Source organism: Rhea pennata, chromosome 12, assembly GCF_028389875.1.
Source record: "Rhea pennata isolate bPtePen1 chromosome 12, bPtePen1.pri, whole genome shotgun sequence".
In the NCBI taxonomy this organism is placed as follows: domain Eukaryota; kingdom Metazoa; phylum Chordata; class Aves; order Rheiformes; family Rheidae; genus Rhea; species Rhea pennata.
This window is the reverse complement of record NC_084674.1, coordinates 13431546-13458598: the sequence shown is the minus strand read 5'-3', so window position 1 is coordinate 13458598 and position 27053 is coordinate 13431546. Positions and strand designations below refer to the sequence as shown.

At 39.7% G+C, this 27053-nt stretch overlaps 2 protein-coding genes across 2 annotated transcripts in view; one reads left to right on the top strand and one right to left on the bottom strand.

Moving 5' to 3' along the window:
* Window positions 1–2239, bottom strand: part of EEFSEC (eukaryotic elongation factor, selenocysteine-tRNA specific) — a 134039-nt gene extending 131800 nt beyond the window's left edge. The window contains exon 1 of the mRNA XM_062585823.1: window positions 2170–2239. Coding sequence (XP_062441807.1) covers window positions 2170–2200 — 31 coding nt within the window. The 5' untranslated portion in view covers window positions 2201–2239. The remainder of the gene's footprint in view (window positions 1–2169) is intronic.
* Window positions 2240–2755: 516 nt separating this feature from the next.
* RUVBL1 (RuvB like AAA ATPase 1) lies at window positions 2756–20040 on the top strand. The gene is made up of 11 exons (XM_062585448.1): window positions 2756–2949; window positions 3553–3639; window positions 4257–4389; window positions 8581–8732; window positions 10069–10158; window positions 11026–11175; window positions 12497–12560; window positions 13752–13950; window positions 15968–16070; window positions 19048–19139; window positions 19453–20040. The coding sequence occupies exons 1-11, from the start codon at window positions 2809–2811 to the stop codon at window positions 19610–19612; spliced, it is 1371 nt and encodes a 456-aa protein (XP_062441432.1). The 5' UTR covers window positions 2756–2808; the 3' UTR covers window positions 19613–20040.
* Window positions 20041–27053: the final 7013 nt, after the last annotated feature.

Here is a 27053-nt window from a genome sequence, read left to right as displayed (position 1 = left end):
GAGATGGACAGAACAGTCTCACAGCCCACTCATGTTCCATTTGTTGGCATAGACAAAGGAGAAAGACAACTCACGCCTTACAAAAGTTACATTCACTCACCCTGTCTCTAATAAACATGTTAGCTAGTCAAGATCATAAAAGTCACATTAGGTTGAAGTTCACTATTTCCCAAGCTGATGCATCATAACTACACATCAGACATCAATTATAATGGATCACTTGAGCTATTTAAGTTCAGTTCTAAGCTTTCCAGTAGTTCCAGTTCTACTCTGCTCTTTCTGAGGAATAAACAATTAATCCTGTGTGGTCTGAAGGATTATTGTTTATTTTCCCTCACCTAAAAGTACTCCTTTCTGCCCTTTAACTGCATTTTCAGTACGGTGTTCAGAGAACATATAGAATGAGTAAATAATCAATACAGTAAGATGTGCCAAATCATTCATAGTTTATGGATGAGAAAAAACCTCTTTTAAGTGATACCAATTTTAGCAAGGAAGAGGGAGAAGTCAGCCTTACTTCTGTCAAACAAACAATTGTTTATTTGTTCTTTTTGTATTGAAATATCAGCTTTTACTGCAGATAAAAACTCAAATTATTTTCATAACAGTTTCTGCAGTCAGTACTAGAGCTGTGCCTTCATCATGGCACTAGGTTTTTATTTACTGAATAGAGATGGTCACTAGCAGCCTGACTGTTAGGCTCTATTCCAATTCTATTTTGGAGACATCATATTGCACTAAACAAACATTTAACACTTCTGTTTTTCAGTTTCCTTCCACATTAAATGGGTACACTACCAATCTTTATCAAATAATCTGTAAATTGCATTAGTATTTCTGAAGTTCAACATTCTTATGAAGCATATTTGATCTTTAAATACATGGAATATTCCTCTTCTTCCTCTAAACTATAATGAAAGTTAACAGTAATTCTCTATTTCTGTCCTGTACAGTTTTATACTCAGAATTCCATCGCAGAGAAACAAGTAAATATTACCAAATAAACTTTGAAACACCATTGCCTCAGAAATGGGCCCCACCACAACTTTAAACAAGAAAACAACATGGATTGCAGGGACAATTTCAGTCTAAGTTAACCAATGGCTATGTATTTCACCTACTACCAGCCCTTCCTTTTTTAAAGGTGTACCATGTGCTGCATAACTCTTGGGGAATTTGCTAGTTTTCTTTCCTAGGACTAGCAAATCTTGAAAACTGACCAGACTTATCCACAATACTTACAGCAATTCAATGCACTAGCAAAATCAAAGCTGTTTATTTGCTCTTCTACAAAAGAGAATCTGCAGTTTAGTATATAAGGTATTTGTACTTTGTGACTAGGGTAGCCCCAAAAGGAATAAAAAAACCAATAAAACCCCCAAACTTTTTAAATTATGTACAAGATAAGAATTCCTCTTGAACCTAACAAATACAAGTTAACTAAGCACTCATGTAAGAGGATATCCTGACAAGTGTGTTGAACTACATGTGTGTGCAATTATATTGTAATTGCAATTTAAACTAATTATGTAAATATAAATTGATAGAACAAGTTACCAGAAGAAGAAAGCAACAAATAGCAAAGTCTTTTCTTTACTGAGTGACAACCAGTGGAAGCCCCTAGACAAAAAGAGAACAGCTGAAAGAGTTCACCAGGCTTCTGCAAACTGAAGCACAACCCATCATCCCTAGAAGCCATTCTCCTACCTCATCCTGTCACACAGCTGCTTTTGCAACTCTCCCTGGCAGGCTACAGAGGAGCCCAGCTGCTGTTACCCCTTGGCACACCAGACAGCAACCCAGCATCGTACCCTGTTCATCCACTAGCCTTAAAGATTACAAGCACAGGCACTATTTTATAATCAAATGCACAAACCGCAACATACTCACCACTAGAAGAGGTTTTCTCCCCTCCCCCCTTTGTTTTTAATGGTAGCACCAGTATTTACAAATAGGGATGATAAACACTGGTATGTCACTGGAGTAACAGGTTCCAAGATTGTGTCTCAAACTTCAGTAACATCCACCTCAGGCATTTAAGCACTACATAAAAGACACAGCACAGTTACTGCTAGACCCCCACCTGCATCACTACTGCAGTGGAATATAAAGGTACAAAAGCTGTAGCCTTGCAGAGCTAACAAAACAAGGGCAAGTTTTTGCAGCTACCTGTTAAGAAGATGAAGCATTCTTTCCTCATTTCAGGAAATCATAAACCCCAGAAATGGCATTTTAGGTCTTGGTACAGCACATTATGCTGTGAAGTCAAGTTAAAACCACAGTAGCTTACAGAAACGCTTTGGGTATACAGAAAAAAACGTAACTATTTCTCAATTACACGGAGAGCTGAAAGCACCCAGTGAAAGGCACCTAGCAGACAAACAGCTACTTCAATAAGCATCTAGAAAGCGCTCCTGGGGGAAGGCCTCGGGCCCGTCGTCCGGGCATAGGGCCCTGCGGAGCCCCCATGGCGCACAGAGAAGCACCAGCTCCAGCCCGAGCTAGAGCACCGAAAGAGCTGAGTTTCTCCTCCAGGCGCGACGGCGCCCGCTCTAGCACCGGCCCGGCCTTTCTAGGGTGACGGCACCCGGCCGGGCCCTCTGGAAGCGCCGCGCGCGGAAGTAGGTGGACGGACTCTAAAAGAAAAGCACCCGCCCGGGGCGACAGGCAGGCGCCGCGCCCAATAAGGGTCGGGAGCGGCGGCGCGGGGGCCAATGGGGCGGCGGGGCGGGGCGGGGCGGCCGCGCGCCGGGAGCCTTGGTAACGCGCGGGCCGCGTGCGGGGAGCGCGGTTCGGGGCGGTGTCGCCATGAAGATCGAGGAGGTGAAGAGCACCTCGAAGACGCAGCGCATCGCCGCGCACAGCCACGTCAAGGGGCTGGGGCTGGATGAGAGCGGCACGGCCAAGCCGGCGGGCGCCGGGCTCGTGGGGCAGGAGAACGCGCGGGAGGTGAGCGGCGGCGGCGGCGGGCCGGGCCGGGCCGGGCCGGGCGCCCCTTCCCCTGGTGGGCCCCGCTGCCGCGGGCCCGTCCCTGCTCGGGGGCTGGAGCAGCATCGCGGCTGTCCCGCGCGCCGCAGCTCTTGGGAGGTCCGCTTTAGGCGCGGACGGTGGGGTACCGGAGGCAATAAAGCCCGGCCCAGGCCGGAGGTGCGGTCTGGTGCCCGGAGCTGCAGTCTGGCGACTGGCCCCGGGCCCGTGCTTTAGCCCTTCCGTCTTTCTGAAAGCCCCGGGGTCGTTCCGTGCTTTATTCTTAAACCTTGGCGCGTGTGCGTAATCCTGGGAGGGACTGGGGAATCCTAGGACTGGCAGAAGTCTCTGCTCTTATATCTGAGTGTTGTTGCTTGTGACTTTTTTCTTAATCTCTGCAGCAAATACAGTGATTCTGAGAAGTAGGTCTTCCTGATCTTTCTTCGCCTGTTTATGCATAAAACTGAAATCCTCTTTAATTTTAGTAGGTTTGTAAAGCCTAGTATTTCTGAATACTTTAAATAACACTGGAATGAAAGATACTGTAGCAATACATTTCTTAACAGTTTAAATATTTATTTATAGGCTTGTGGGGTTATAGTGGAATTAATCAAAAGCAAGAAAATGGCTGGCAGAGCTGTGCTGTTGGCAGGACCTCCTGGAACTGGCAAGGTAATATTTTTCTTTTGATATAGCGTAAAGCATCCCTAAATTATTTTAATTCAACTTGTTGTCAAAACCATTGTAGGGCAGTAGTTGCATGAGACTTCCATCTACTGCTAGTTTTCTTGTGATTGTATTGCCATGGTTTCTTGCTTTATGTTTTGATTTTTGCCGTGTCATCAACAATGACAGTATCCAGTGGTTTGTTCAGGTATCATTAGTATGAAACTATCTTATATAGATTACCAAACACATACTTAACATGAATTCTGAAGAAAAGTCTTAAAGTTAACTTAGTACTAAAGACCTTGAAAGTTTTTTTGTTTTGTTTTCCTCTTGCTATTTAAGACTTACTGCCTTTTGCACCAGATGTCAAATTCAAATGCCTGGTATTGTTTCTTTAAAGTGTTTTACAAGTCCATGATAAAAACCACTTTGTGTGTATGCTGAATTTGTTTGGTATGGTGTGGAGGTTATATATGAGAAGTCTGCAAGTTAGACAGAACAGGCTTAGTATTAAAGCGATGGTTTGAATTAAATAGGATGTGATGTATAAAGTTAATGCTGTGAAGAAAGAATCCTTTGTTTTCTTGAAAAAATTAAGTTTTTTTTTTCTTCTTTTTAAGACTGCTTTGGCTTTAGCTATTGCTCAGGAACTGGGGAGTAAAGTTCCCTTTTGTCCTATGGTTGGAAGTGAGGTCTATTCCACTGAGATCAAGAAAACAGAAGTCCTAATGGAAAACTTTCGGAGAGCAATTGGTAAGTTTCAGGGAAAAAAAAAACCAAAAGAATTAAGTATTTGTGTGATTCTGTTTTTTTGTTTGCTGTTTTTTTTTTTTACCCAGTAATCTAAACAGGAAAAGCTTCTAAATGGCCTTAGTGAGTGTCAGGTCACAGTCTGTTCTTCTTTTTAGTGTTCATCTCAATTGGATGAACCTCTTCCACACCTTGTGGAATGTGTAAGGTTTTCTGTGTATAAAACACAATTTAGTCATTGTGTCATCCCGTAGTAATTTTGGTTCATTCTTCTTCGCCAGACTCTCCTCTTATCTTCCAAGTTCATTTCTTAGTTTTGCCTATGGGTCTCAAAAAAGCTGAAAGAAAAGCTCTTTTATTTTTTGTGTGTTAACAGAAAAATTGGTAGAAAGCAAAATGCTCTCTCCTTTTTTCCTTTAAAGATTTCACCCTACTAAGCAAACAGGCTTAAGCAGGGACTCCCAAATGGCACTGTTCAGCCTGACTTACTGTTCAGGTAAGCATAAAGAGAATTCAGTGCTGGCAAAGTAAATAACATCTTCCTTGATTCTAGAGGAAGATACAAGGCTATTACAAACTTAATGTAAGTTGGTTAAATTTGCAACACAACCTCACTGAGTATCTAAAACCTCTTATATAATTGCTGCTGACAGCTGATAAATGTAGTTAGAAGTGGGCCTTGTTTTATGAGGATTGCCTAAAGATGGCCTAATTGATATTAGTACTGAACATATATTAACAGTTAATCTTTTTAGTTAGCTTCTGTACTATGATTCCCCCTCAAACTTCATCCTGTTCATCAAATATTTGGTAGCAATAAGGTGAAGAAATCTCTCGTTGGTGCAACCAAAGTACTCAATTGACTTTCATAAGAAAGTAATTTTCAGTAGTCTCTGGTCTCCTAGTTACCATGAATCTGGCAGGGTTTGGGGGAGGGAAGCTAGAGATTGAATAGTCTGCAATATTTCCTTGATGTGATGAAGTTCCCTGTCAGAGATTTTGAAACTTGAACCAACAGATGAAACTTATGCCATCTGTGTTGTCATTTCTAGAGATAGTGGTATTTTAACTCTCTGTAGTTAACAGCCAACTACATTGTTAGTTCCCTGCATTCCCTGAATGTCAGTAGAGAGAAACCACTAAACAAATATTGGTGTTAGTGAAAGATGGAACTTTTTATTCCTTTCTGCTGAATTCTCTGTCACATTTTCATAACACGACCTTTATTAAGAAGAAAAAAAAAAAATCTCCAAAATATTTGAAGACTCGTAAGCACTTTTTTTTGTAATGAAACATTTTAAATCATTTTTAAAATTTAACAATTATGTTTCAATTCATTGTCTGGTAAATAAACAATTTAAAGGGGTACACTTTCTGAAAAATTCTGTATGCACTGTGCAACATCAACAGTAACTTGGGTGCAAGAGAAACTTCAGCTCGCATGTCAATCAGTACCTAATGTATTGAATTAGTTTATATATCTTTTTGTATAATTCCTCATCAGCAGGTTGTATGTTCATCATCTATTGCTCATATCATCCATTTTGCTTTCAGGTGATTTAGCCACCTCAATTTATAAATTATGATCTGAGGTACTAACATCAGTCTCTCATGTAAAACTTTTTCCATGAAAACAACGGAGTTTGACTGGTTTGGACCCCTTGTTGTGTAAGGAAATGGCGGAGACTCACAGTTTACTAAAATTCTTGGCCAAGATAACAGTAAATCTCTAGACAGGGATCCTAGTTGTAGTATTATTTGTCTTCTTTCATATTTGTTTTTCAGTGCCAGCTTAATAATTGTTTTATCAGAATTATTCGTGTTGGGAATCTTTTAATAGTGGACTGGACATAGTCTAATTGTCAAGCACTGTTCGGGTATAGTAGAGAGTTTATGGTATATAAGAAACAAAAAACAGAATGAAGAGTGAAAAGATGAAGTTATCGTACAGGTTAAAAAAAACTTTAGCAGAGAGTGATTAATCCTGTATGTAGCTTATTAGCAGCTGGCAAGGATGTTGACAGTAGCTAATGTTAGGGTTCGGCTGCAGTAAAAAATAGCTACTGGAATAGCCGCTTAAATAGCCTATCTGTTCCCTGTATCTCCAAGATGTAAATGCCAGTACATCAGACAAGCACTGTTTAACTCCATACAGTGCTATTGAGCCAAACCATGAAATATCCCACAATTTTCTCCTTAGATTCGTTCTTCTGATTTTTAAGAAAGAAATGTCTTCGTTAGTTACAGAAATGAAGTTCATAGCTGATACATGTAGATTCATCTGAAATAAAGGAACAGTATTGATTACCTTTATTCGGATCATGTTCATCTGTAAGTGTCTTCTATGGATGCATCTACATGAGTGCGTTAGTTCAGATCAGAATTGTGCTTCTGAAGCAAATCTCTAAGCTGGCCCTACTGACTCAGCTTTGGTTTGCATTGCGGAGCAGAGCAGAGTCATGGTGTGTGACCCAGATTCTTTTCAGATTAAATTAAACTGTAAGATGTGCTTTAGAAACATGCAAAATATACTCCGAACACAAGTGGGCTTCTAATCTATGGGACTAGGAAAGAGCTGAGGCTCAAAGTTTTAAAAGGTGAGTCGGGGAAAAGAAATAAATAAAAACAAACCTGTGAACATCCACTTCTTAGCCCTAATCATTTTACTCTACAGATTCATATATTGCTCCATACTCCTTGCTTATGTAGCCTATATGATGCAGCTTTGTCTAGGTCAATTCTGTAACTCAGAGTTGTTTTTTTTTTGTTTTTTTTTTTTTTTGTTTGTTTTTTTGTCAGATGTTTTGGCATATATGAGAAACGTTTTAAAAATTTCTGAAATTAATTTATATAACACTTTTTCCTGTAGTGTTAGGTAAGGAAAAGCAAACATTTCTTATCAGGAAACTGTTATGTTATTCACAATTAACCTGTTTCTCACATTTCAAATCCTACTCTTAATTTGGGTCCAGTAGAGGGAGACAGACTCGTATTTGTCAGTCCTTTATATTTTCCTATCAGCAACTCAAGATTACTGGTGAAGTGTCTGATCTATTTCAAAGCAAAATGACAAGTTATGAAACAAGGAAAGTTTTATAAAGCCCTAATAACTTCAGACTGTGCAGGGTGACTTCCTTATATCTTGTTACAGCCCATTCATTATTTTTGGTACGGCATGAGTGTCTCATAAAATACTGACTTTATAGAGTCCTTTCAGATGTGGATTCTTTGAACTTTCTTGCAGTTAGAATGTCTGCATACTGTAGTGGTGGTGGTGATGACAGTGGTTTTTCTTTGGAACATTGTAACCATATAACTCTTCAGCTCTGTATTGCTTACCAATTTAAAATAACTTAGTTATTTAGTTATTAGTCAATTACAGAAGTTGTGACTAGCATAGAAAATACTCAGATAACTAGATTTCTCAACCATCTCAAAAACTACAAAGTAAATGTTGCTGTCAATTATTTTGAAATAGTTTTATATTTGGACTGTAGCAGAGTCTGGTAAACTTTTCCTAGCCTTTTTTCCTTTGCTATTAACTAGAAAAATATTTTAAATGGTACAATAACTTTTTCTAAAGAGGTTCTAATACAGTACCTGTTAATCAATTTTTGTTATTTTTAACTTACTTGATTAAATTTAAGTTTTTGTGAAGTTATTTTTTTTCTGCTGTTTTTTCCCCGCTTGTCAGAGTTTTTCTGAGGGTAGGTAAATTGCATAAGATTCCCTGTTAAATTAGTGTTACTGATTTTAGTTTCAGAATTTTGATGAACAGCTTCTCTCTTTCTAGTGTATCTAAACAAATCAGCCAAATCTCCTCTTTTGGGGGAGCAAATCAAGCAAATCTCTTTAGGGGGATGGAGAAAAGTAGAGATACTGACATTTGCTTCAAGAACTAATAATAGAGGACAGAAAGAAAACAAATTCTCAGAGCTTAATAAATTGCTTTGCAGGTCAGAACTTAGGCTCAGCTTTCCCTCTCAAGACCTAGGATGAATATTCTTACCTAGAACGGAATAGTAATTGGTCTCTTTACTTTTAAAAATGTAAAGAATTACCACTGAACGTAATATAGCCTAGTAACAGGTTACATTCTGATGGAATTAATGCAGCAGACTTCTAAGTAAGAATAATTGCACGTACATGGCCAATGATTTGCGTACTGATACTATCCTAAATAATTTCTTGCAGGACTGAGGATTAAAGAGACCAAGGAGGTTTATGAAGGAGAAGTCACAGAGCTAACTCCGTGTGAGACTGAAAATCCTATGGGGGGATATGGCAAAACTATCAGCCATGTAATTATAGGACTCAAAACTGCGAAGGGGACTAAGCAGTTGAAGGTATGTATGGTAGAATCCAATTTTTCAGATCTGCATGATCCTTTGCTTATATTTTTTTTTTTAAAAAAAAAAAAAGCGGCTCTTACCTCCATTTTAAGATCTTGCTATCCATCTCAATAGAAGGGGGATGCCAGGAGCCTGTTTCTTTTGCTAGACAACTTTATCCTACTTCTAAGAATGTATGTTCATTCACTTTATCTAGAATATCTAGGTGTTAGTCTTCTCTCCTACTAATTGGACTGTGGATAACTCCAAAGTTAAGGCAGTGGTACCTTTTATTTTCCTGTTTGGCAGCACACACTTGTATATCTTCAGTGAGTCAAAGGAGAGTTGAAGCAGGAAGAGATTCTGAATAGTTCTACAGCGTTTCTAACACCATAGAACAAAGGGCCTGAGATGAGAAGCTAAACTATGACCTGTCTCAGTCTGTGACATGTTTGCACTGACCACAAGTATAGCTTTATGCTCATGATAACAATTGTACAAGAAAGCGCATTTGGTTTTATTTTTCTGATACTCAACTGAATTTTTGAGGATAGTTTCAGTAAATCTTGCCTGCTTCAGTGTAAAATGTTCCTTCTGTCACATCCCTTCTTTCTGTGTGAGGAGATATGTTCTAGTGAATGTGTGATGGAGAACTAGAAATTGAGCTGGTATGTTGCCAGCTCAGACCCACTTTCCTATTGTTTTCTTGTACAAATCTCGTACTCATTTTACTGACAGGAAAATTAAACAACATGGAGAGAGAACTGAAAGCTGTCCCTGTCTGTTAAGTATCGACTTGCATTTGTTCACTCTGAAAACAACAAAATGCAGAGCAGAAATGAATAAACAGATACTAAGAGAAGCAAAAGCATGTAATATATTCCATATCATGTTGCTCTCCCTTACACAGCTCCACAGGGGATACTCACTCTTAAGAGATTGCGTGATCTGCTCTAGAAGCAAGAGCCAGATTTTTTTTTATATATATAAAACTTGCTAGAAAGCAATGCAAGTGCCACATTTTATGTATGAATGTATTGCCACATTATACAATGGCATATTTTATGATAGGAACAGGTGTCATTAAGTTTTTGGCATTTATGTCACGTCTTTCAGATAGCAGATTTTTTTGTAAGAAAAAAGTTTTATGCATCTTCTTTCACCTGTTATGGTGAGTTTTACTCTATTGATACTGAGTGTTACAGCTTTATAAAATCCTAGATGTGTTTTTGGGGGTAGTTGCATTTTAATTTTGTCTGATGGAAGGAACCTTTAGACTAAATTTCTTTTCCTTTATTACCATAATAATATGGCGCTATTCTGATTAACCTTGAATTTTACTTGCCTCCAGCTGGACCCAAGCATATTTGAAAGCTTGCAGAAGGAGCGAGTGGAAACAGGTGATGTTATTTACATTGAAGCAAACAGTGGAGCTGTCAAGGTAAAAACAAGAATGGTTCTGCACTTCCATGCAGGTTGATGTATTCTCGCAGATTTTTCTCTCCTTTTGTCAGAAGGCTCTCTGATTTATGAACCTTAATTGACATGGAATGATTACATGAAAGTTTTAAAAAGAGCACAATGTTTTTCTTATCTGGAGAGAAAAATCTCTCTTGTGCCAAGAGAACGTGGTCATCTTGTTCACAATTAAGGTCATCTGGCAAGGAAGCTATCACTGATGCTGCCTGGATGAGTTTTCTTTTCTGTAAGATCACGACATCTTTAAGGGAATGGGGGGGGGGGGGGGAGGGGGAGGGGAGAAACAAGCAACTTTAGTCATTTTCAGGCTGACATGTGCAGTGTATTTAATCTTTGTTTTATCTTTCTAGTATTTTCTCCACAAGATATATACATGTAGAAAGGAATACTGCATTAGTTAGTATTCTTTTTATATCTGATTTAAAATGTTGTGTACAGCAATACTTGCAGTTTAACGGATGAGCATAATATTTTGTATCATATAATAAATCACCCACCTACAAAGGAGTCTTGAACAGTTCTTCCAATCTCCAGTTAATCTGCTGGATTTGTCCTTTAGCAAGAATTGCATACAGTTAAAAGAAGGGGAGAGAAGAGTGGAATATTCTTACTACTGAAAATGTCAGGTATTTTTCAACAGGGTTTTTGAGCTTTGATCAGTAGATAGGATATGCCTGTTGCTAAGCAGGGAGTGGGGCATCTGAATTGTTAGCAGAAACTTGTCAGTACTAGAACTGTGAACCAAGTCCTTTCTCAAGTTTGTATCTTTCAAGGTTTTTGCTTTGGATCTGTTCCTATACTTGGGTTTCTCTTCTCTGCCTTTCCTCAGAGGCAAGGCAGGTGTGATACCTATGCTACGGAATTTGACCTTGAAGCTGAAGAGTACGTTCCCTTGCCAAAGGGTGATGTGCACAAGAAAAAGGAAATTATTCAGGATGTCACCCTGCATGACTTGGACGTGGCCAATGCTCGACCTCAGGTATCTGACTCCACAGATTAAGTCTCTACAGAAGAACTATTTGAAAAAGATGCAATGGAGAGTTAGAATGAGGAGATGCAGAAAGCTTCAAGATATCCTAAATCGTTGCAAAGACATTACTGTAGGAAAAGCAGTAAGTCTTACCTTGAAAGCCAGTCTGATTCCCCTCTCTGTTTGTGTGGAGGACCTGTTGCAGCTCATTTCCACACAGATTAGAGAGGCCATTGCTAGATTAGGGTTCAGGACTCGTCATTTAATGTGTGTCAGAGCACATTTCGTACCATAGAGAGCAGCCTTATATCTATAGAAGAGTTTCCACACAGATACTTGGGATCCACTGCCTTCACAGTTAATGCATCATTTAGACCTACCTTTCTCCTTCCCACACCATCTCCTGCAAAAAAACGGTAGTGTAGGCTGCCACTGGGAAAAGAGATCTTTTGCTTTCTGTTTTGAAGAAAAGATGCTTAAGCACTGAGGTAGTAACAGCCAGCAGGTCTGCATCATTTTATTTATCAGGAGTTCCGAATGCAGATTAACTTTCTCTGCTCTGTATTTCTGGTTTTGTGGCCATGAAAAGGAAACTGCAAGCACTTTGATAAATGGTCATTAAATTCTGACTTTGCTGTAGATTCTGTTAATGTCCCTGCATCTTTCAGAAGTGTTTCATAACTTTTCATGAAACTCCCTTGTAATTTTTTGCAGTATTGCTCTGCACATACCGCAGCAAGAAATCGAAAATAAGAGAATTACTGCTTGCAGTACCTTAAAATAAACCCAGTATTGAGGGAACTCTGCTTCTGTCATAAACAAAAGCCAATGACAATACAGTATCTTTAAACAAAGGCTGACATCCCCAGTATGATATCACAAGCACTTAACCTACTCCATTTCAAAATAAACATCCTTTTTTTCAACAAAATCACTTACGTGATAAAATCAAGGATAATTGTTCCTGTGTTGGCAGGTTTAACAGTTACAGTGCAAGCAGGCAATCTCAAGTGTCTGTTTCCCTGACCCTGTCAGTTCTTGTGAGCTTCTGTGGGACAAAAATAGATGAATTTTTAAGAGAGTATCTCAGTTTGGTCTCTTATGCTCTCCAAATGAGCAAGCCTAAAGAAAGGATGAGGAGGTAGCTAATTAAACGATTATGTTTAGAATATCATTGCAGTGAAGTGACTGAACCTTTGACAAGTAATCAACCTTTGCTTGAAATAAAGCATCTGATTCTTTAATCAATCTTTGAGTTACAAAATCGTTGTTTGGATTGTTTGTCTTCACTATCAGACCTCATAGCTGGACTGTAACTTTCTTTTCATAGGGTGGGCAAGACATCCTTTCTATGATGGGACAATTGATGAAGCCTAAGAAAACTGAAATTACTGGTATGAATCTGAATCATATTTCTAGTCCAACAGAACCTATATATTTGCCAATTACAAGGGCATTAAAATGGAGTTATTCATGCAGCATCTCTAACAATGAATGCCTTCATAATATTTATTCATAAATATTCAAATTTCATAAAGCAGTGATTTAGCTGCTTGAATTGCAGCAACTAGAATCAGTAACACCATAGTATTGTTTTACATGTGTAGTGATGCTCTGTATGCTGCACTCTGCATCCAGCTTCTTGAGGAGAAAGAAGTCAGAATGCTAGTGCCACTTTCCTCCTCAAAAATATTCCTGCCAGAGAGTGCAAGGTTCACATTTCCTACCACTTGCTAAACTAAACAAACAAAAAACCCAAATCCTTTGCATTCTTACATGAAGCAACCATGCTGTATTTCTGTGGAACACAAACATGGCTCCTAGAGGCTCCAGTATTAGTTTGGTTTTGCATTGACTCCTCTATACCAGCTGCCTATTGACTTAAAGCTCGAAATACTGCTGCTCTGCATACCTACAGATCGTTGGAGGAAAAAAGATCTACAGAAAGATCTATTCTCCTTTTTGCTGTGAAAGAAAAGATGTTTCAATAAGTGACTAATCTAAATTCAGATCAAAGTCTGTTTCAATACGTAAGTTGAATGGTGCTGTTTTGAAGTATTTCTTCTGTTCCAGAGGTCACTTTGCTTGTTCTAAAGTTAGACTTAGTCATGTAACATCTTGCATGGCATACATTCAGAGAATTTTTATATGGCTTTTTTTTTTTTTTGAATGAACACAACTGCTTTGCTGAAATACAGTAGCAATATTTTATTCTTTCAGTCATGTTCTTTTCAGTCATGCTTGAAAACTTTGTTAAATTAATCTTTGACTGACTTTCCCACCATCACCACCATTGTTTCACAAGCAATGCAAGTGGACAGATAATCCTAGTTAAGTGCTAGGAGTTCGATTTGAGAATATTTTGTTGCACAGGTGTCTACTCAATACAAGAGTGAAACCATAGATCTTACTTAGTTCAGTCTTAAGTGCCACTGAATTGTAGCATTACAGCGACTTGCCTTGTAAGGCAGTAAGATACTAATCCATGAGAAAATTTAAGGGAAACTTTTTCATCTTTAAGTCTTTCACACAAGCCTATAGCTCACTAGCAGAACGACTAACATACTTTCTTTTGGTTCTGATAGACAAACTTCGAGGAGAGATAAATAAGGTGGTAAATAAATACATTGATCAAGGCATCGCAGAGCTGGTCCCAGGTGTACTCTTTGTAGATGAGGTTCATATGCTGGATATTGAATGTTTCACATACCTGCACCGAGCACTAGAATCTTCTATTTCCCCCATTGTCATCTTTGCTTCCAACCGAGGAAACTGCATTATCAGGTAAGACGTCTAAAGTTCAATTTTTCAGTTTGCATTGTTGATAAACCTTAGAGTTAGCTGTATCAACAGAAAAAGTTACAATTTTTGAAGGCTTTTTGTCTTTGATGCTGTTATCTGTGGTAATCTCCTGCATAGCTAAACAAACTGTGTTGGTACTTGTAGGCTTCTTACGAGCTTTGTGATGGGAAAAGCATTTAGTGCTAGCGTGGCCAAGTTAGAGCAGAATGGAATTCCTCCTCTTACTTGCACCAACATGTCCTTCTTCTGACAGCCTCTGAACAATCTTATATCCTGGGTTTTCTGCTACAATTACCCTTCTTTCTGGATACCTTTAACACCTTTTGTCTGCATGTTAAGAACATTCAAAGCACTACAGTTACAAACTTCTAATACCATAGTTTCCTGCTTCTTCTGAGTCCTTACACTATCTCCTATCTTTGTTGCATCAGACTTAAGCTGCTTATTTTCACTGTTAAAGGCTGTCACAATTTAGCCTCTTCTTACTCTTCATTCTTTCCTACTATGTTAGTCTGTCTTTTTCTATTTTTCTGGTCATGCTAAGTAATTTGTTCTTTACTTCAGCTTATACCCCCACTTCAACATTTTGCACCCAGACAATACATTCCTTGCATTTTCAGTAAAAGGACTCACCTCCTTCAGCTTCTTCCTTAACTTCTACTGCTAATTTGTCGTCTAGGTCTAATTACATCTAAATAAGCTGCCATTAGCAAAGATAGCTACTCTTTAAATTGATTTAACTCAGCTGTATAACCAGCAATTTCTTTTACTGACTCCTCTGGTATTAATCTTTCTCTGTTTTCATTGCTTAGAAGTCAAAGTGTAAGTCCTTTAAAAATATTTAAGGTGGACATGGTGGTGCTCTCTTGGCCAATGCGTGAAATGTCTATCATGGATTCACTGCTGTTCTTGTTATGAGAAACCTGTAATTTATGAAAGGATGATATTTATACAGTAGTTCTAATGTTGGTAAGTTAAGTCCTTCAAAAGCAACATGCTTAACTGTATACTACTCTGTCAAGTAGTTGGAGATGCTCTGATCTAGCTACTTACTGATGGCTCTTGAAAGGCTTGGGAAGAGATTAATTGTGTATAATACAGTTGGTTCTGTAACCTATTAAGAGAAACAATCTCTTTAGAAAAGAGAGCACCATCTACTGGAGAATACAGCAAGAGGTGATTGCAGGACACTGATTCATTTCCCATGGCAGACTATGACCAAAAAAGTGCCTAAATGCTGGCACTGACTTTAGGAACATAGTTGTCTACTAGTGTTTTGTCATTTTCATCTGAGATCTTAATAGATCCCATGGAATCTGCATATTGTTCACTCTGACTTCCCAGCAAATCTTGGTTGTCTCAGAAAAACAAGAGTTGTTTTGCCCGCAGCCTTTGCTGTTAGGTGTTGTACTTCAAACAAGTAAAATGGGGGAAGGTCAGATCCTGCTATAGCCTTCATGCACAGATCTCCACCTTTCAACTTGCTAGATTACCGGTATGGAAAGTAAACCACTGCAGTATTCATTGGAGGGGATGGGAAGAGGACTGAACAGAGTAATGGCTTGCTCAGCGAGCAAATTATTTTCCCAAATGTCTGATACTGCATATCATTTCTATTGATTTTTGCTAAACAGCTTAGGAAGAATGACTTTTTCCTTGCTGGAAGATACTTTGGAATGTTATAGAAAATATATAGTAAGATACAATATAGAGAAAAGAGAAAGAAAGCATGCAGTAGCAAGCAAGCACTACCTCTATTCTTTTGAGTGAGTGATGCCTTTAAGAGCATATGAAATAGCATTTGTTTCCTTCATGCTGCCCAGTTTGAACTTCAAACTAGGATATATTCCCTGGCTGTGTGTTTGGGGAGTGTGTCTCTAGGGGAAGACAAGAATGGTAAAAGAGCAGATGCGTTAGTCACTTGTTACTGATCTTAGTCAAATGAATGTACTGAACTCAAATTAGTATCTAATTTCTTTCTATTTGGTTCCTCCTTTAGAGGCACAGAGGATATATTATCTCCTCATGGAATACCACTGGATTTGCTGGACAGAGTGATGATTATCCGAACCATGCTGTATACACCCCAAGAAATGAAGCAGGTATGCACAACGCTTAAAAGGAGCTTTTAAAAACTCCCTGGAGTTCAAATGTCTTGGGATAGCTAGTACATCTCTTTGTATGCTGTTACTCTAGAGCTGTTTGACTGTGGTGTCAGCAGGGTTCGTGCACAGAACCTTACAAATTCCTAAATGTATGGCATTTTAGTAACTATTTACAAGTTGTTTAAAATTGTGAGTGCAATTTGTTTTGAGGTCTCATTTCCACCCACTGATGAGTTATGTTGGTAAATTTGTCTAGAGCTGGAAGCAACATCTCACTTGTGTGAAACGGTGTGAATTGTTAGCTTATCTTCTCTCTCATACAGGTATGCTTTCCATAGAGTCTGCAGGTTGCTTTTTCAGTTGTTAAGAAACAAAGTGTTACAGTTTAGGGCCTTTGATTCCAGACCTCAGGCTGTTTCTCCACATAAGAGACAAGGGCTGTGAAATACAACTTCATGCACTGCGTTTTTTGCCTCCCTTCTCTATATTATAGCTTTTACCTGTGTAGTCTGTCTCCCTGAAATTGCAAGTTAAATGTATTTCATGTTCCTAGTCAAGTTTGAAAATGCAAGCACAGTAAACCTTGCAGAGATACACTTCTGAATGCCTGAACCTTTTCCTGTGGGGCCATCACAGCGTATTGTGTATCGATTATAAAGCTTGGGTGCCATTATGATGCATCAAGTCAAAGATCCCCCTCATTAGCGTCTCAATGCTGTGAAGTGACACAATGCAGGCGCCATTACGGTTTATCATGTCAATTCTTTGTATGATTTAAGAGATAGTGTCAATGGAGGAGAGCCTTGTCACAAGATAGTAGTATTCTGCTGCTGGGTAAGTGCCAAGGTGAAGCCGAGGCATTTATCGAATATACACAGAGTGGCAAAGCTTCATTTCACTTGATTTGAGGAGCTTTTCACATACTACTGTTGCGAACCAATGCTCAGGAGTTATTTTTCTGTACCTGAAAGGATACTTCAAAGCACTCTGGGATAGATTACAGTGGAAGCAGCCAAGGGATTTAATAAGATTGTGTTTTGTCTGTATACAAAACCAGTTTTTAAGTGTGACTTTCACTTAAAGCCTGGAGATTTAAAAGATCTGTTGTCTGGACTTCCCCAAACTGCGTGTGGATTTTGAGTAGTTAGCATAGTAGGAGTATGTACTCTGATTTACTTTGTTAAACTTTGTTTATATGTATAAATATGTACATATACATAAAATACTTATCAGCTAGTATGCTGTGTTACTGTGCCAGATAATAGATTCTTAAAGAGCTATCACAGCTTCTGAACTGTTCACTTTCAAACGAGCTAGGTAAGTGTTGTGATTTCTACCCTTCTTTACCAGTGAGGGGAAGGAATTGTTTACAGTAGCTTTTCTTAAAGCTAAAAATATTTCAGACATTGTGTCCCATAATAGTCATACTCCCTTGAATTAAGGCTTTCAAATGACTTTTCCCTTGGGAGGGGAGGAAGGGCTATTGCACTTGAGTTTGTAACTAAATACAGCTATGGGGGAAGGAAAAAGATAAATTTATAGACATCTTATTTTTATATTTTTGCTCAGATTTCTTTTTCATGCTAGGAGAAGTTTTCCTTGTTGATGTTTTGTGTAAGTGAGATTCATAGGCCTGGATTTCACAGTTGATTTGATTTTCAGCACAAGAACTGCCCACATACTTACTGAAACTTTGTTCATAACCAGTACTTTGTACTGATAATGTAGAAATTATGTTGTGTAGCACTGGTCTGAGCGCTCACTGCTCTTTGGCTCTTGCCCTTCTGCAGGGGTCTATGAAGTTGCTAGATAAAAGGTTACTAACATTATTTTAAGCCCTTAAAAAAGAAAAAGGAGTATTGAAGGTATCTTATTTCTAGCAAGAAGTGAGCACAAAGTAGCAGCATCTGAATGACTGGAGAGTGATGTTTGGTTGATACAGAATACAAAAAAAATCGTCAAATTTAAATTACAATTTGAAATAGATTTTACCATGTTTGTTACTAGTATCTTAGCACAAGTTTCTGCCATTTCACACCCCTCTTTTTCTCTGCTCCCTACCCTGCCTACTCTGGTGCATTTTTATAGCTTTAATTTAAACGAGCGCTTCTTGATATCTTGTTTACAAAGCTGCCAAAGTGAAAAATACCTGTATTATATGAGGCTTGCAGTTCCAGAGTTATCTCAGCACTACAACACAACATCATTATCCAGTCTGCCCCTTATCACTCAGCTGGTAATACGGACTACCGAGAGACTTGTGCCACTTTTGTTACAGCTTTATACGCTCGAGGTTTTTGGTGATATCTTGCTCTCCAACTTTGTAAAGATCTTCAAACTAGTACAAGCCTGAGACTGTTCTTTAAAGATTAGATTATTCCGAGTGATTTTTTTTCCTCTTCTTGCAGGGGCAGGTGAATCTTAGAAAGTAACTTTTTGATTTATTTTACCATCTTATTTGTCAGCTGAATAAAAAGTTGTGAGCTGCTAAGGGAAGAGCATAGCTTTTTGTAGGGCTTACTGGAGGGCTGTGCTGTATAGCAGAGGTGATGCACAGCATGATCTGGAAACTGATGCAGCTCTGCCTGCAGGACTCCAGCTGCCAGTGTTGCTTCCTGCAGACTCTTTCAATTTGCTTGTGTAAGTTTCCATACTCTGCTTCTCATTAGTAGACATACTTAGCTAACCATGCAGGATTATCATGAGAGGTTAGCAGTCCAGACACGCTACTTCACCCACCTTGTATAATAATCAGTTTGTCAACATTATATGTTAGCTATTCAAAGACTTGAAATTCTACAAGTCTACTTTAGTTTGGTGATAAACTACATGAGGATAACTCTGTCTCTTCTAATTTTATATCTCATTTCTAAGGTGATGGAGTTTCCAGCCACTAAACTAAGTAGTATAATATACTAATTATTTGGGCTATTGCCTGAATTTTGCAGGTTTATTTACTCATTTATCCCAACAGATCATTAAACTTCGTGCTCAGACAGAAGGAATTAATATTAGCGAAGAAGCCCTAAACCACCTAGGGGAAATCGGTACAAAAACAACCTTAAGGTAAGTTGAGCCCAGCTGGATTTTCTCCATTGTATGTTAAGTATGACTGGGTCTAGAAGCGCAGTAGGTTAATTCACATTTGGAAGTGTTTCTTGTATGGTAACATGTGATCTGTGAAAACTGTTACCATTTAAAATAGCAATATTCCTCTCATTTCCTCATTTAAAAAGTACGTCTGGTAGAGGTCTTGATGACCTTAAACTGCTGATAAAGAGTCATATATATACACTAATGTATCTCCTAACTATACCTATATTCAAGTCACTGAGATGTACTGAATTGTAATTATTCATTCATCTGCGTTTGATCACAGGTATGCTGTGCAGTTACTGACGCCAGCTAACCTACTTGGCAAGATTAATGGGAAAGACAGCATTGAAAAGGAGCATATTGAAGAAATAAATGAACTTTTCTATGATGCCAAATCCTCAGCAAAGATCTTGGCTGATCAACAGGAGAAGTACATGAAATGAAGAGCTATTCATAAGTTAGATGCTTTGAAGTGGCTTGAACCTTTCCCCAAGGCTGGCTTATTAACTGAATGAGAGATGTTAATGGTTTGTCTCTTTTGGGACCGAAAATATTTAAATGTTGGACTGCTTTGTCAGGACAGAGTTAACTATCAAGTGTCCCTCTATCTTAGTCAACAGTAAGATGCTCCATGATGTTTGTAACATCTTACTCTCCCTTTTATGAGTATATATAAGGCATGTAGCTCTGGACCCATCAGTTTTGTTTGTCTCTAGATTTCAAAACAAAAGTGCTAACTGAATTTGATGCTTAAGAACAGTCTATTTTCTTTATGAATTTTGTTTTAAAATAGTTTCATTTTACAAATGAGAAGGTTTTTTTTGAATCAAAGTTTGTCTGAAGTGCTTTAAAATAAAATATTTCAAGAATACCTGAAGCTTGCATGTGTTTGTCCTGGATGCCTAAAGAAACTGTCAAAATAAGTTGGAAATCACAAAGCAAAAGTATGAAAAGTGGATCTGTAATATGAAAATGGATCTACAGCTAAAGAAAGGAAAGGTCCTGTTACTGACTAAACAGCTAAGTGTTTACTTTTTTATAGGTTGTGTTTTTTATTCCTAGAGACATCCCTGGAGAACACAGAATATGTAATACTAATTCTGTTAACTCTGTTTAAAACCTTTCTTCCCCAGTAACTTATCCCTTCCTTGAGTTTTCATAAAGCAAACTAAATAATTGCGTTAGGTCACAGTCAGCATTTCCCCACCACACACACTATGTTCTATCCTGACTTTTTTGATCACCCCAGATCAAAAAAGTTTGCAAAATAGAAATATATGAATATTCATATACAAAAATAAGTTAGCAGAAAAGTAATAAAAACAACAACCTAATAACTAAAGTTTGAAATCCTGTTCTGTATGAATTTAGTCTCACTCTCGTGTCTAGGAAGCATATTTCCTTTTGTAGAGCAGTTACTGATACTTTGATTGCTTCAGCACTGTGAACATGAAAGTTTTAAAGATTTCTAATTCTTCTAACATTGAAATACAAATGGATAAACTAGGAAAAAAAAGCATAGAAATTTTAGAAGATGACTGACCTGCGATTCTTATTAGAACCTTCTGTGATATAGACCACCTTATGTACACTTATTTAGATGAGCTTAATGCAAAAGGTTATGTTGGGGGAAAGAGGAAAAAAAAAAACTCTCCAGAGGAGCCTGCTTGTACATATGTTTTTCCTTTTCAGCAGTTACAAAGAGAGGATAAGAGCAGTATTTACAGCTCTTCAAAAAACTATTCCATGTTCATAAATGAGAAGCTTTTAAACAAATATCACATGTAAGGCTACTAAGCCTTTGTGAATCCTTCACTGAAAGTCATTAGAGCTCATACTGGAAAAGTCTCAGTAGTATTACATTTATTTAGATACTGACAATTGCTTCCCCTCCCACTTCCCCTTAAGTGCAAAAACTCCTCTGTTACTCATCTCACACTTTCCTAACAGTTTTTTAATCAAGAGTTTCTGGTAGTGAGAAACACTGAAAGAATCAGAGTCCTAACATGCACGTTTATATACGTTTCATTTACGTGGCTTAATTGCAATGTATCAATTGTAACAAAGCTTCCTTGTTAAGTCTTATTCTGAGTTGCAAACACCAAGGCATAAGCTCAGTTATCGTCTCCTTGGGGAAGGAATCCAGCTCCTAACGGGCTGTGTCCTCACCCCTGTTTGGTCTAGAAGCTTGTGCTGTTTGTGAAAATAATTGCTAATGATTTTTCAGCTCTAAAATTGTAGTCTGACCAGCAGAGTCTGCTGGGAAAGGTGAGGAGTTGGAAGGAAGCTGAATGATTTGGATTTAAGAATGTTTTGATAACATTCCACCATCTCAGTCATGTAAAAAACCCGTCCTGTTCTTCAAAGTAAATTTCAGTACTCTGTCATGCAGCTCTAAGTAGCTTTTGTACTTTTAAATAAGCCTCTCTCTACATCTGCAACTAAACAGTAGTGGCAGAGATGCTTAAATGATTTTTTGGGGGTTATCTTTCAATATTTCTGGCCAAGGAGCAATCCTGCTTTCAAACCTAAAAAGAGCTCTGCTACTGCCTCGAATGATTAGAGATTGTAGTTACATCATCACAGTAATATCCACACCATTTCTAAAATATATTTTTACTTCTGCAAGGTTTGGTATGTTCTGTTTCAGTGCTGTGGCATGATAGCAAGAGACCCACTGAATTAAGCTGCTGCATGGTCAAAAGTTAACTTTTTTTTTCCCCGCTGTTGCAGCTTGGAAGTCCTTGGCAGTTATGAACATAGTTATTTAAGAATATAAGTAGCATTTTTCTTTCAGTTTTCTGAAACATCCAGCTGATCAATTTAGAAAGAAGTTTGAATAAGCCCTAAATAATTCTGAATGTCAGAGCTGTTCCCAGTCCCACTTAGAGTTTGATGGCATTGGCTCTTTTGCTGATAAATCTGCTTTCTACTCACACAGCAGCAAGAGACCTGCTGTGGCAGTGGAGGCTGGAGTCTCCCGGAATCCTGAAATCTCGGGGTCCCTGTTCCCACTCCCCACCGTTGCAGGAGAAGGCAAAAACTCAGCTTCTTCTCTGGCAAAACAATCATTTCCTTATAAAATGCTCTGTGTAAAAATTCAATCTGTAAAATTGGGAAGAATCTTGTTTCTTATGAGTAGTAAAGTAACGGCTCCTCTATAAAACTCCAGCTGGATAGACTTTGAGACCTCAGATAGCAGGGAAGGACCTAGGAAGAAGCAAACCTTTTGCCCACTGAAAATTAGCAGTTTGTGTCTGACCCTGTTTTCACAGCTGACTTGCATGACTGATGGTACCTGTCACCAGAGATTGGCTTCAGGTACAAGTGTTCTTTTACAACTAAACAGGATCTTAAAATACACATGTAGGGAGAAAAAAAGCATCAGAAGTCAATCCAATTTGGTATTTTTCCTAAAGCTTGAGTGATTTAAAAGTCACTACTCTGTCATGTAAAGTCATCCTTTCAACTCAGCTATGGTACAAAACAACCCCCTGAAAGGGGCAACAATCCTTTTAATGGGCAACTGTAGACTTAGGTCTACAAAATATTCTTGTGAATGATCAATATTACCCACTAATGTTCTTCTAATAAATCTTCAGTTATGTTATTGAAGGATTTAGTGCCAATCAACTCCCATTTTCAGTTCAGCATGTGAGAGCGTTTAGTGTTTGTGCAGCACCAAAGAAACACTTACCACATCCCTGACTGCACCAGTTCAGGAGAATGCTCTCCCTAGGGTGACATCTCTCTAAGAGCCATAAAGTGTCTACAAAAGACATAAAGCTGTGATATAAAAGGAAAATCCTTCTACGCTAAGTGGCGAGGCAATGTTTATCTAGCCTATTAAGTGACATCCAACAGACTTATTGGTGTCAAAGCTTTGCCCATGAAAATAGTCTTTCATATTACTGATAGAAATAGTTCTCCTGCAAGAATAACTACACCATATACAGGAACTATTGATGAAGGCTCTTTAAAAATAGAAATACTTAATTGACACAAAACCACTCTTTGAGGTAGGAAGGCACATGTAGCAAAGAACAGTCCCACCAAAGAAGGTTGAGTATTAATATTAAATGTGGGAAAATGGGCCATTATTTTAATTCTTTTCTTCCTATTTTCCACAAAGGTTGCACTTATTGCATTAATCTTCTAAGCGAAGTTTTTACGAGCGATTGCCTGCACACTATGAGAAGTTTCTCCATCCATTACATGCAGGGAAACAGGCCCAGCTGTGTAGGAAAATATTTGTTACATCTTATCAGGGTGACACATAATCTAACAACAATTACAGCAAGCCCATATTTTGTACTATTTCGGTTTCAACGTGAAAAATAGTTCTAATATTAAACCTGGGATGGGTGGGGGTTATAGGAACCAGTTGAATATTATAAGCTGGATAAGCTGCAATTCTCTTTCAGGCACCAAGTAGTGCCGCACTCAAATCCTGCTCTGAGAAAGTGGACGCACATAAATCCAGTGTACGTGCCTGCTATGCAAATGGCACAGCATGTTCACCACTGGGAAAGGAACCTGAAAGTTGACTTCCCCTCTTTATACATATTAAAGTCTGAAATTTCTTTAGCTTTTATGCAGTTAGAAGGATCTAGAACGCACTTAGCCTTTACGAGAAAAACAGGAACTACCGTGAAAACTGGCCTGACTTGGCTAGAAGACCACCAATGTCAAGAAAATACAAGACCACCCACATGTCAGCTTCTTTCCATCTCAAAAGCTGGTCCAAACTCATTAGTTTGGACTCAGAGATTGCAGGGGTGCGAGAGATCACTAGGGCTGATCCCAGCAGCCAGCCCACGTGGGAGGGAAGGGAGCACAGACACAAGCTGCTCCACACCTACCAGGCCCACCAGCCTGTTAATCCCCTACCAGGGACATCTTCAGAGACCCTGTGCCAGAGGCAGGTGGTTTCTGGCCAACTGAGCCCTATCAAGATGTGAGCTGGACAAAACTATCTATCTGAAATACAGAATCTTGTTTCTTGTGCTTTACCTCTCCAGGAAGCAGCATGATGGGCAGCTGTCCGTAAGTACAACCTTCTCAAAACCACGTCCAGCTTAGCACTGAGGACAACCGCAGAAGGGAGAACAGTGCCCAGCAGCACGCAGATGCTCACAGCTGGGTAAGGGTTCATATGGAGGGACACAAGGCACATGTCGAGCAGACAACCTTTCCTTATGGACACATGGTGCCCAGAGGACACCAGAGAGATGCCAGCACCTTGGTTTAGGCACTGCATCCTTAGCGCTGTGCTGGGATGAGCGAAATACTCCCTTTGGGAAACACTTTCTCTGCAGTGATGCCTGTATATGCCAAGTGTGAAACACGCCAGCTCTACTCAGGATGGGGAGAACTTCAGAGAGGTTGAGACGATGATGCTTATTCATTGTTTTGGCAAGGAAGCCTCAGTAATCGCAAGTCACAACCCACAGGAGTGATTTTATTTTAAACCTCACAGGGACTAACTTCTTTTGAGCCACTAAGCAATCAAATATTTTCCTTTTTAAATTAAATTCACACTTTCTTTGTAGAGAAAAAAATTTTAGGTCCTCTTCTTTTTTTCCACAAATGCAAAACAAAACCCAGGTTTGCCGGAAAAGCAGACTGGCCACAGTCACTAAAAAACAGTATCACAAAATCAAAACCCAAACTACACAGGTCCCCTTCAAACCTGTTTCAGTGAGCTCTGCTGATCTCCCGAAACTGGAGATGCTCATAAAGTGGCCAAAGGGGATGTTCACACATATCAATCCACACACCTCCAGCTTTCTGATACGATCTCCTCTGCTGCTCTGCTGTTGGCGGGTAGGAAGGTTGGGGCAGCTGGGCAAGGACTGCCAGCACCCAGGAGCCCAGACACAAGCACCAGCGTTTCCTGGCATCACTATTTATCCAGAAGGAACAAATGCCAGTGTTCAGCTCAGCACCAGTGCTGGGAGCTGGGCATAAACACGCTTTGGGCTCTCAGTTCATCATCTGCACTCCTCTGCAGAGAGACAGCTTAGGAGCCTCTGCCTCAGCCTATGTGTTTTAATTGGACGTTTCCAAGTCATTAATCCCATGCAAAGAGCCAGCACTCATGGCCTGGGAGGGGACAAGGCTGCAGTGGCAGCATTTACACAGTGGGAAGGTTTTGATCAAGTGAGCAGATCAGAGAAAGAGCATGCTTTTTACCTTTAAACAATAAAATATAAGAACCAATTTATTTCTGCTATAAACTAACTTTTTTTGGTGTCAATTAAAGATTTCAAAAGAGGACAGGACTTAAGTGTTCGCTTTGGCTTGTAGCTGTGTGGCAGGTGAACCCAGTGCAAGCACCATCAGCTCTGCCCCTGCCCCTCTCCACTAGCTGAGGACCAAGATTGTGATGGTTTTCTGCGAAAACCAGGCTAAGGAGGAGGAAGAGGAGAGACTCAAGTGCATTTGCATGTTGGTTCAGATTGGAAGCCAAGTTGAAGTGGAAGGGGAGCAGGGATTGCAGGGTAGGAACCACTGCTCAAGAGCTCAGCATCGCTCCCCAGCCCTTGAGGCTGTTGATCTGCGAGCAGGGAGATGGCTGGTGGCTCTGCTTCCTACAGGGAGGTCGGTGGCCTCTCAGAGGCCTCTGTCAAGCAAGTGCCAGCAAAAGCAATGGCAGCACTCCTGGAGCACGCCGGACCCCAAAGACCTGGCCTTGCCACTGCTAATTCCCTGGCACACTGAGCTCCCTTGGCTGTGACCCGCTGCCTTCTGCAGGGCAGTAGAAGTGCTTGTGAGTACCGTAGCTGTGCTTTAGTCATCCTTGATGCCTCACTTGCAGTTTTCCCTGCTCTGCTGTTATCCCCTTCAAAAGCGGTGGTGGTAAACGCGAGTATTGGGGGTGCTCGTCTTCCCAAAAGACAAAGAGGGGTTTATTGCCTGGGAAATCTGCAACTTCCAGGGGAGCCTGACTGGATTCAACACCATGGTCAAGAACAGCGAGACCAACCCAAGCAGATCACAAAACACTCTAGACTCTCTTACAAAAGCAAAGGCACTGCTCAAACCCAGCAGTGACCACATATAAAACAACAGCAGATAACTTGGGGTTCACCTGTAAGCACGCAGTGCCAACGTGATGTCGCTCTAGTTGTCCCCATGAGGCACAGCTGCCAGCCCTTGCAGGTGCCTTGGAGGCCCCATGGCTCCTACCTACCCCCATGCGGTTGCCTTGGAGGCCCCACGGCACCTCTCTGGCCCTTGAGGCCTATGTTTAAGTAATTGAACTGAGACCTGGGTTAGTGCAAGAAATATAAAGCATATGAGAAAAGATTTTTAAGATTGTCCCAAAGCCTTATGTCTGGCTGGATTCTGACCTGAGCCAAGCGCTGCTGTCACTCTGACTTATTTCATGGTTATGGCTGGAGGTTTACAGCCAGGGCCACAGCTCCATGGCACAGGACATGTGCCAGTAAGAGACAAGCTTTGTCTTTGAAAGCTTCCTGACTTTACAGAGAAGACAGGCAGTTGATACTAGTGTCAAATACCACTGTTAGCACAGAACATTCCTAGGGACTGTCTATCCAGGCTCCAGCACGGGGCCTTCTGAAACTAGAGAATATAACATTTCAGCAAGAATTTGGAACAGCGTGTACCAATTTTTGCTGAAGAAGGGAAAGGAGGTGAGAGCTTCGGCCATCTGAAGCATTTCAGGTTGAGCCAGGAAAAAATTAAATCAAAATGAAATTATTTCCCATCATCTCACAGGGAATTACTACCCCTCTCCAGCAGAGATACAGCAAAAGGGGTGGAAAGGAATCAGTGATGCCCAATGAGGGGGTTGCAAATGCAGTGGTGCTGGCAAACACACTGCATGCTGTTCAGCTCCTGCCACCTCAAGAACCA